The sequence below is a fragment of the Manduca sexta genome, unplaced genomic scaffold, assembly GCF_014839805.1.
Source record: "Manduca sexta isolate Smith_Timp_Sample1 unplaced genomic scaffold, JHU_Msex_v1.0 HiC_scaffold_150, whole genome shotgun sequence".
NCBI lineage: Eukaryota > Metazoa > Arthropoda > Insecta > Lepidoptera > Sphingidae > Manduca > Manduca sexta.
In genome coordinates, this window is record NW_023592370.1 from 9,506 (window position 1) to 20,598 (window position 11,093).

At 58.8% G+C, this 11,093-nt stretch overlaps 1 protein-coding gene across 1 annotated transcript; it reads left to right on the top strand.

Annotated features, from left to right (window-relative positions):
- Nucleotides 1-520: 520 nt before the first annotated feature.
- Nucleotides 521-2,183, top strand: LOC119191414. Its single transcript, XM_037445319.1, has 2 exons — nucleotides 521-792; nucleotides 875-2,183. Exons 1-2 carry the CDS (start codon nucleotides 521-523, stop codon nucleotides 2,181-2,183), a joined length of 1,581 nt encoding a protein of 526 aa, XP_037301216.1.
- Nucleotides 2,184-11,093: the final 8,910 nt, after the last annotated feature.

Below are 11,093 nucleotides of genomic sequence, written 5' to 3' on the forward strand. Positions count from 1 at the left end.
CAGCAGATATCTGCAAACAGGCCATAGCGGCTTCCCCGGGGTTATACCTGTCACTGGCTAACAAATGCCTCGAACTTGGCCACTTCCCGACCATCTGGAAGGAGGCAACGGTCATAGTCCTCCGGAAACCAGCAAAGGAGGACTATACGAATGCTAAATCGTATAGACCGATAGGCTTGTTACCAGTGATGGGTAAAAATCCTGGAAAAGATGGTAGTGGGTCGAGTGAGGTGGCATCTGCACCCTAGGACACACCCCGCCAGTTTGGCTTTATGCCCCAGAGAAGCACCGAAGACTCCCTCTATGTCCTGATGAAGTATATAAGAGACAGACTATCGGAAAAGAAAATAGTAGTCATTGTTTCATTGGACATAGAGGGAGCCTTTGACAGCGCCTGGTGGCCAGCAATCAGGGTCAGACTGGCGGAGGAAGGATGTCCAGCCAACATCAGAAGGGTTGTAGATAGCTACCTCCAGAGCAGAAAAGTTAAAGTAAGGTATTCCGGTGAAGAGGTCGAGAGATGGACCTCCAAGGGATGCGTACAGGGATCCATTGGAGGCCCAACCTTCTGAATCTGCTCCTCGACCCACTGCTGTTCGAGCTTGACAGACGTGGCAGTCACTGCCAAGCTTTTGCCGACGACGTGGTGCTCGCGTTTGAAGGGCAAGAGATGGGCGAAATACAAAAGAGGGCCAATGAAACGCTGGCCTATGTGAAGGACTGGGGAATCCGAAACAAACTTAAGTTTGCGCCGCACAAAACCAAGGCCATGGTAATAACGCGCAAGCTTAAGTACGATTCCCCGATCCTCCACATGGGGGCGTAGACATTGGTCTGGAAAACAAATAAAAACACTGGGAGTCACCATCGACAGCGGGCTGACTTTCAATACTCACGTCTCCGAAGTTTGTAGAAAGGCAGTCGCCTTCTACAACAAGCTATCCCGGGCGGCGAGGCTGCAATGGGGGCTGGGGCCAGACGTTATAAAGCTGCTATATACGGCTGTCGTGGAGCCAGTAGTTTTATACGGAGCAAGTGTGTGGGCCCCGGCCTCGCGAAAACTCGGAGTGAGGAAGCAGCTCGCTGTCGTCCAAAGAGGCTTTGCGCAAAAGCTGACGAAGGCCTACAGAACCGTCTCACTAAACTCGGCCCTACTGCTCGCCGGAATATTGCCCCTCGATATACGTGCGAGGGAGAACGCCTCCCTATACGAAATAAAGAGGGGATACTCTCGGCGAGTGGTGGGAGACCGAGAGGTGGAACGGCCTGTGGCCTACGGCGAGCTCGAGCACCCGGCGCAGCGGAGCATGGTCCGATATCGGTGCCTGGCGGACGGTGCAGAAGTGAACCAAATTACCAGCCAGTGCCTCTGTATATATACAGATGGCAGTAAAATACAAGACAGAGTCGGAGCGGCAATCTCAATCTGGGAAAATGCCGCCGAGACAAGAAGCAAAAAATTTAAAATGGAATCCTTCTGCACCGTCTACCAGGCGGAACTGCTGGCCCTTCACGGAGCCACGGAGGAAGCGGTCAAAAGTGGGAGGGAAATTTGCAGCGTCCTGAGCGACTCGAGGGCGGCGCTGGACACCGTAGCAGACGGAACTTCCCTCCATCCCCTTGCGTTCAAAATTAGGAAAAATTTAAGAACATTAAAAGAACGCAACAAAATAATAAACCTATTTTGGATAAAGGCGCACGCAGGATGGAGGGAAATGAGCGAGCAGACGAGCTCGCAAAGGACGCAGCACTTAAATCCAAAACCAAACCTCAGTATAGCAGATGCCCTGTCTCATACGTCAAGAGACAAATTAGAGCGGAGTCAGTCGATGAATGGGACAGGCGCTATACAGAGGGAGAAAACCGCTTCGACCACGAAGATTTTCTTCCCTAATGTCGTGGAGGCTCATCGGATTATGAAGCAAACACCTATAGACCCGTTACTAACGCAGGTGTTCACAGGGCATGGCGGATTCTCCGAATACTTGCATAGATTCAAGTGTAAGGAGAGTCCGGCATGCATCTGCGATCCAACGGAAAGTGAGTGTGTAATGCATGTGCTGACTAAATGCCCGGTGCATTTGCGTGAAAGAACTGAACTAGAAATAGAACTAGATATAGAAGTTAAAATAGAGAATATACATATAATTATAGCGGAAAAGAAAGTAGAAATAAATTCATAAAATACTGTAAAGAAATAGCAAATAGAGTAAGAAATAGAAATAAGTAGTAAATAGTTGAACTAAATAATGTAAGATAATATTACATATATTTAGTAACACAGCAAATAGCGATAAGAATCTTGAAATAATTGAAAATAGGAAGATAAGCAGTAGAAAATAAGATATAGAAAATAAAAAGTAGATAGCTATAGTAGAATGTAGTAAAAAAAAAACAAAAAGATGGATAGAAGATGAAACAAGAAAGTCTCACAAAAGGGATCAGTAAGAACCATGGCCCAAAAGAGCAACGCTCTTAAACACTAAAACCACAAAATATTATATAAAAATGTAGAAAATAAAGCAGAAAAGAAAGTCTCTATTAAGTGTAGGGGAATTAGAAAAAAAAAAGGAAAAAGAAGAACCTAACCTAACCTAACCTAACCTAACCTAACCTAACCTAACCTAACCTAACCTAACCTTTTTTTTTTTTTTTTTTTTTTTTTTTTTTTGGTTTCGCGGAGAAAGTACCTTATTACTACCGCCCAGCCTTCGCGGGGGGCGACTGAGCGGTTATGTTGGGGTCACCGTGCCTTACGACCCGACGTTGCGCCGCCCGGAATTGATGTAGACCTTCGGGCGACCGCCGGGCCGAGTCCCTAACCTATGTACAACGCACGGCATACCAACTAAAACTCCGCGGTGGCCCTCTTCGGCGCATTAGGGACGGCTGCGGGCTTCCTCTGACGTTGAAATGTCTAGTCTGCGACCGCAACCGCCCCTGCGCGGTGCCGCCTTGCGGCCCGTCTCCTATGGGGGCTCAAAAGCCCCGCGCACCGAAGGACGCCCTCGGCGTCTACGGCAGCGTGAGGCCAACAACACACTGCCGTCCATCCCGGGGTCAACCGAGAGTGAGCGATGAACGCACTGCGCGCACTGAAAAGTGCGCGCGCACTAGACGGGCAGCCCCCTGCTGCCCGCCGACGACCCCTTCGTGGCCCCTATTAGTCGCCTTTACGACAGGCAGGGGATACCGTGGTGGAATTCTCCAAACGCCCCCATTCCACAGGGCGGGAGACGCCGGTCAGTCGTCCACCCGGCGCCTCCTACGTCTCCTCTGACGGCGGGAGGGATCCTCCTCTCTCGATCCCTCTCGGCACTCTCCTTCTGCGAGAGGACCACCTCGCAGAAGTGGGCCACCGCACGCCAGGCCTCCGGGCTGCCGACCATGGAAGCGACCACGGCCGGCAGCGAGAGGTCTCCTCCGACGACTGACACGAGAGCGCTGCGCTCATCGTCCCAGGCTGGGCAAGACTCCAACGTATGTTGGGCCGTATCCCGCGGGCAGTTGTCACAATGGTGACACACGGCGCTCACCTCCGTGCCTACTATCTGACACAGGTACTCCCCGAAGCACCCATGCCCGGTGAGCACCTGCGTCAGGCGAAATGTCGCCGCGCCGTGGCGCCTGTCCAGCCACTGTGCAAAGACAGGACGCACTGCCGCTACGGCCCGAAGCCCCGCTGACGGGGCCTCCAGCCTGAGACGCCACTCCTCCACGGCGGCTCGCCGTAAGGAGGCCCTTTGGCCTCCACCTCCTTCAGGGCCGGACGCTGCCCGTTCCTGAACGCCTCCTCCCTCCAATGAAAAGTATCGGAGAGGGCTTTGGCGTCCAGATCCCAGGGCAGGAATCCGGCCAAAAGACAAGCCGCCTCGTACGAGACCGTGCGGTACGCCCGTATGGCCCGCTGCGCAATGACCCGCTGCGGGCCCCGCAGGAGAGCGGCAGAACGCTCCCCTAGGGCGTCAGCCCAGACCGGGCTGCCGTATAGTGCTATGGACCGCACGACCCCGTGGTATAACCTTCGACAAGGGATATTTGGACCTTCCAGGTTGGGCAGCAGGCTTGAAAGAGCGCCCGCCGCCCTGGTCAACTTTGTCCTTAACGTTTTAAAATGGGCGCTGAACTCCCATCGGCTATCCAAAATCAAACCTAAATACTTCATGGTATTGCCGATGGGAATCCGCACCCCCTCCACTACGATGTGGGCACCGGCCGGTGGCCCCTCCGAGGCCCGTGAAAGCAGATGGCCTCGGTCTTCTCGAGGGCCACCTTTAAACCTAAACGCCGAATGCGGCTCACTACATGACCGGTGCCCACCGCCGCCAGGATCGCGGCGCCCTGGAAGGTCTTAGACGTCGCCGTGACCAACGTGTCATCCGCATAACACGTCACGTCGACGCCCCAGAGATTGGCACCACGGAGCACCCAGTCGTACCCGATGTTCCACAAGAGGGGGCCTAGAACTGACCCCTGTGGAACACCGCACGACATCGCTCTTCGGTGCCACCCGTCGGCGCCCGGATACACCACGTACCTGTCAGAAAGGTACGCGTGCACCAGACGCCTGAGATAGGGCGGCACCACATGGTACCGCAGTGCTTCGTTTATACAGGGCCAGGGGAGCGAATTGAAAGCATTTGAAATGTCCAACGAAACAGCGATAACTACCTTTCCCCTGGCCACTGCTGCCTCCGCCTGCGACTTGACCCGCAGAATCGCGTGGACAGTTGAGCGTCCACTCCTAAAGCCAAACTGTTTGTCGGCCAAATTTGGACCGACCCTCTCGAGATGCTCGACGAGGCGCGCGTGTATAATACGCTCAAAAAGTTTGGCGACCTCGTCGAGCAGCACGATGGGCCGGTAGGCCGACGGCGACTCTGCGGGTCTCCCCCTCTTTCTTAAGCAGGACGAGCTTCCCGACTTTCCAACGCGCCGGGAAGACGCCCTGCACCATACAGGCGGAGAATAGACTGCGGAGCCGCGGCCCCAAGTACTCGAGGGCTAACACCCAGGCTTTCCGGGGATGCCGTCGAGACCCGGGGCGGTGTTTTTGCCCCGCAGTCGAAACACTGCCGCCCGCATTTCCGCGGGCGAAACCTCTGGAATATCCCTTGCCGAAAGTTCCGACGACGATGACGCCAGCTCCGGTGGCGCCATCGGTGGAGGAGTGGTCTCCTCGGTGGCCGGGAACAAGGCCGCGACAACGTTGGCCAATAAATCTGGCCTGAGACTCTCCGACAGTGGAGGCGCCGCCGTACGAAGCTTGTTCATAACTAGCTTGTATGGGCGCCCCCACGGGTCCGCGTCGAGAGTCTCCAAAACTCCCTACGTGCCGCGACCTTGGCCCTGTGAATGGCCACCCGCAGCGCTCTCTTCGCCTCTTTATAGAGGCCGTAGAGCTGCCGCTCCTGGTCTTCGTGGTCTCTTCCTCGGATTCGGCGGCGGCGATGCCTGGCGCATCGGCGGCGCGCAGCCACGCAAGACGCGCGCAACTGCGCTAACTCCGCCGACCACCAATACACCTCCCGCCGCGGAGGGCGACGGAGCGCCCGGGGCATGGCGGCGTCGCAGACATCCGACATTGCCACCCCGAACCACTCCGCCTCCTGCTCTACCCGAACCGGACCCTCCGGCTCGGGGAGCCACGAGACTGCCAGAGCGGCCAACTCTAGGGCCTCCTTGTCGAGGCGCCTTAACGCCCACCGCGGGCCGTCCTGTCGAGGGGCACTCGGTCCACCAGTACTATTGGGCCGGATACTCGGGGCGCGGAGACATCGAACCTTATATAACGGTGGTCCGACAGCGTCTCCACGCCCACGAGGACTCTCCAGCCCTGGACACGACGTGCGACGGCGGGGCTCCCAAACGACAAATCCACAATAGACCCGCCGTTGTGCCGCACGCACGTGTCCACCGACCCCCTGTTCAGGACGACCAGGCCGACGGAAATCGCCCATTCCTCCAGGACCTCACCGCGAGCGTCAGTCGCCGGCGAACCCCAAACCGCGGACTTCGCGTTGAAGTCGCCGGCGACGATCGCCGGGTGAGGTTGGCCCTGCTCAACCAGGGCCCCCAGCCGAACGAGAAAAGATTCGAACTCGGCCAGAGGTCTGTTGGGGAGAAATAAACTCCTACAATCCACAAGTCCCCCAACAGAGCCGCGACGCATCCCTGGCCCTTCTCGACTTTTGCGAAGGGCGGGGAGCCAGCGGCACCCTGGTGATGATGGCCACCGACCCGTCGATGTCCCCTACCCAGTTATCGCGGGAGGGACAAAATACGGTTCGGCGACCACGGCCACTTGCACCGACCACTGCGCCAGGCTTTGGGACAACAGGTCCTGGGCGCGGGCGCAGTGGTTGATGTTCGCCTGGAGGAAAACTAGGTCCATTACTGATGGGCGATCTCCTCCACGTCCATCTCGGCCTCTACCACTGGTTGTGGGCTCGCCGCCTGCGGCTGGGACAGAACCTCAGCCGCGGCGGCATTCCTTCCTTGGGGGCGGCGCCGGTTGCGTCGGGAGGGGCAGAACAAGCCTTCCCCCCCGAGCCGGTGCCTGGCGGGCCTGCCGGCGGCAGCGCAGACTGCGCAGTTCGCCGGGGCCTTGCACTCGCGGGCTTTGTGGCCCGCCTGACCGCAGCGATAGCACAATTCGCTGCGGTCCACCGCGCAGTCGCAGCGCTCCCTAACGTGCCCGCTCTCCAGGCACCGGAAGCACCGCAGGGGCCGCGACTCGAGGACAGTTACTCGAGCCGCGGTCCAACCGATCAGTATTCGGCCCGCCCCCTTCACCTTTTGGGCCGCCTTTATGGGCAAACGAACCCAGGCGGTCCCAACGCCGGAGCGATCAGGGCGAATTTGCCCCACCTTAATTAAATCCGCGGTACACTCACCGGTCCTGGAGAGGGCCGCTGCGACCGATTCCGGAGTGGCCGTGTAGTCCAACTCCGTCAGCCGCAGCTCTGCAGTTTTCGTGGGCCGGGAGATCTTAATATCCTCCGACCCACCGAAGCACTCCCTCAACCTTGCGGCGAAGGAGTCGGCCCTCTCCTCCGAATTGGCCCCGGGCACCTCATACATGGGGGCGCCCGTGGCCGTAAACTTCGGTTTTAGCCTCGAGATATCCAATCCGGTGAGGTCCACGCGATTCTGTGCGTCCGTGAGGACGCCCTTGTATGTCATCCCCTTTGCTACTGCTGCCGGCGTCAGCGAGATTACCACGGCCGCAGAACGTGGCGGTCGCAGTTTTGGTTCTTTTTGGCGCGTCGGTTTCGGCGGCTGCGCGCTGGATGTTGGCGCTGCTGTCGACTTCCCCTTCTTTTTCCTTCTGGCCACCTCGACCCATGGCGTCTCCATCGAGGCAGGGGCCGGCGGCAGCGGACGGGGCTCTGGAGCGGGTTGAATTGCCGGCTCTTTTCTTCCGCCCTTCTTCGGCTTGGAGCCTGGTGCCGGCTTCTTTGCAGCTGCCGCGCTCTTCTCGCGTCTTCTTGCTGGTGCCATCGCGGGTGTCGAAACCGCCGCAGTAGAAGGGCCCGCTCCGGCTTGCGGCGGGGCACTGGAAGGTCCAGCGATGGGAGCGGGGATAGTGGGGGCAGGAGCGGGAGCCTGAGCGGGCTGGGCCGTCTTTTCCCCTCCCTTTTCCTTTCTCCTTCCTTGGCTTGGCGTAGGTTCCACCAACATACCCATCGCTCACTGGGAGTTGGACATCCCCGGGAGTAGTCTTCTTTTCGTGTGCCAGCGGTGGCCGTTGCGCTGGGCCCATGAGGATCGACTCCATTCGAGCTTGGACCCTTGCTTCGACCATCGCCAGCATTTCTTCTGTTGACGGCCCTTTGGCGGCCGCCTCCAGCTCTTCGAGGCGTCGTTTCAGAGCAGTGTTCTCCTCCTGAATCGTCTTCATATTTGCCTCGAGCCGGGCACAGTTCTCCTGCCACTTCTTAGCCTCGCTCTCAAGAAGAGCGATTGCGGCGGACTCAGGTTGGTCTACATACCTGGCAATTTTGTTTGTGACCCAGTTTAGGGCCTTCTGGGAAGTACCTTTGAGGTTGCCAGATTTCCTCACTGTTGTGCGTACTACCTGGATACACTGCCTTAGGTCTTCCCTCAGCACGGGTCGGTCCTCTTCTTCAGTGTCTTCCTTGGGAGGAATCGGCGACTTGACAAAATGGAGCCGGTCCTCCAGCTCCTTGTCGGCCTTCTTCTTCGCCTCCTCGCGCTGGAGTTTATCCCGCTCGAGCTGAGCTTTCCTCAAGCCGACATATTTGCCCACTGAGGGCGGGCGTCCTCTTACTCTGCCGTCGATCGCCTGCGTCTTCGGCGCCGGTTCGTCGGTGTCGCTTGTGAGACTCAGCTGCGAAAAGCTGTTTCTTGTGTGCGAGTTCCTCCTCCAGAGCTTCTTACTGCGTACGGTGGAGCCGCTCCCACTTGAGTCCGAGTCTAGACTCAGAGGCCGTACAAATTCAGCTACCACCTCCATGGGCTTCTCGCCTGTTTTCTCCTTCTGTACTTCGCCATCAGCGGGCTTTCGCCCCGAACTCCGCCTCCCCAGCCCCGGATTCCGGAGCCGGAGAAGGCAACTTCGTCAAAAGAATAATGGGTTTTTAAGTTGAGATAAGGATTCCATGATTGTTCCCACGAGTATGGGGAAGGGGTGGTCCACCCAGGCAGTGCCCCTGTACCTGGGTAAGCCTAGCGTAACCCGCACAGAGTTTCGGCCGGTACTCTGGCGGGGTCGCACTCGAGACCGAACGACCCATCGGCCATGCATCCCCTCGCGGTGCGCCGCCGCTTGGGATTCGGGGTGATTTTTATAGAGGTTTTCTTCCTCGCGGTCCGGGCGGTTAAGCCAAGACCCTCGGTCCGGCAGGAGCGCGAGACATATCCACAGACCTCCATACCGGGTTACGATCTATGACGGTGGCAATGAAAGGGAAAATCCCCCACTGCCTGCTCGGGGCGGGGTGAGCGCACACCGAGCCCGCCGACACCCCGGGACAGAACCGGGAGCTGCCCGAGATGGGCCCCACGACGTTGTCCTAGTCGACGGCGGAAAATATCGTCAGCGGGCCTACTCGCCAACGCCACAAGTGACGGAGAGACTAGTCGACGACGACACTGTCCGACGGCGTAATTAGACGGCGGCCGCCGCAAGAGGCGACGACCGTCAACAACTCGTTGTCAGGATATTCGCCGGCGCGCAGATCAGCCTGATCGGTCTGATCGACGCGCCGTTGCCCAGGGTGCACCACGAGGAGGTTTCCTGACCTAGCACCCCACCTAACCTAACCTAACCTAACCTAACCTAAAAAAAAACTCCGCGTTGACCCTCTTCGGCGCATAGGGACGGCTGCGGGCTACCTCGAGACAGCAGGTCCGAGTTTCGTCCGCGGCCGTCCCTGCGCGGTGCCGCCTTGCGGCCCGTCTCCTAAATATGGGGGGGGGGCTCCTAAGCCCCCGCGCACCGAAGGACGCTCTCAGCGTCAGCGGCAGCGTGAGGTCAACACCACACTGCCGCCCATCCCGGGGGTCAACCGAAAGCGTGCGATGAACGCACTGCACGCACTGAAAAGTGCGCGCGCACTAGGACGGACAGCCCCCTGCTGCCCGCCGACGACCCCCTTCGTGGCCCCTATTAGTCGCCTCTTACGACAGGCAGGGGTTTACCGTGGTGGTATTCTCCAAACGCCCCCATTCCACAGGGCGGGAGACGCCGGTCAGTCGTCCACCCGGCGCCTCCTACGTCTCCTCTGACGGCGGGAGGGATCGGCCCGTTCCCGATCCCTCTCGGCACTCTCCTTCTGCGAGAGAACCACCTCACAGAAGTGGGCCACCGCACGCCAGGCCTCTCGACTGTCGACCATGGACGCGACCACAGCCGGCAGCGAGATCTCCTCCGACGACTGACACGAGAGCGCTGCGCTCATCGTCCCAGGCTGGGCAAGACTCCAACGTGTGTTGGGCCGTATCCCGCGGGCAGTTGTCACAATGGTGACACACGGCGCTTATCTCCGTCCTGTTATCTGACACAGGTACTCCCCGAAGCACCCATGCCCGGTGAGCAAAAGTTGCCGCGCCGTGGCGCCTGTCCAGCCACTGTGCAAAGACAGGACGCACTGCCGCGACGGCCCGAAGCCCCGCTGACGGGGCCTCCAGCCTGAGACGCCACTCCTCCACGGCGGCTCGCCGTAAGGAGGCCCTCTTGGCCTCCACCTCCTTCAGGGCCGGACGCTGCCCGTTCCTGAACGCCTCCTCCCTCCAGTGGAATGCGACGGAGAGAGCCTTGGCGTCCAGGTCCCAGGGCAGGAATCCGGCCAAAAGACTAGCCGCCTCGAACGAGACCGTGCGATACGCCCGTATGGCCCGCTGCGCAATAACCCGCTGCGGGCCCCGCAGGAGAGCGGCAGAACGCTCCCCCAGGGCGTCAGCCCAGACCGGGCTGCCGTATAGTGCTATGGACCGCACGACCCCGTGGTATAACCTTCGACAAGGGATATTTGGACCTTCCAGGTTGGGCAGCAGGCTGGAAAGAGCGCCCGCCGCCCTGGTCAACTTTGTCCTTAACTTTTGAAAATGGGCGCTGAACTCCCATCGGCTATCCAATATCAATCCTAAATACTTCATGGTATTGCCGATGGGAATCCGCACCCCCTCCACTACGATGTGGGCACCGGCCGGTGGCCCCCGCCGAGGCCCGTGAAAGCAGATGGCCTCGGTCTTCTCGAGGGCCACCTTTAAACCTAAACGCCGAATGCGGCTCACTACATGACCGGTGCCCACCGCCGCCAGGATCGCGGCGCCCTGAAAGGTCATAGACCTCGCCGTGACCAACGTGTCATCCGCATAACACGACACCTCGACGCCCCAGAGATTGGCACCCCGGAGCACCCAGTCGTACCCGATGTTCCACAAGAGGGCCTAGAACCGACCCCTGTGGAACACCGCACGACATCGCTCTTCGAAACATTACCCGTCGGCGCCCGGATACACCACGCACCTGTCAGAAAGGTACGCGTGCACCAGACGCCTGAGATAGGGCGGCACCACATGGTACCGCAGTGCTTCGTTTATACAAGGCCAGGGGAGCGAATTGA

What these genes read in the sequence shown, in the direction of transcription:
- LOC119191414 (XM_037445319.1), top strand. Translation starts at nt 521, where the DNA reads ATGGACCTCCAAGGGATGCGTACAGGGATCCATTGGAGGCCCAACCTT. An exon ending in GTAATAACGCGCAAGCTTAA is followed by an intron (nt 793 to 874) that starts GTACGATTCCCC and finishes CACCATCGACAG; the next exon opens with CGGGCTGACTTTCAATACTC.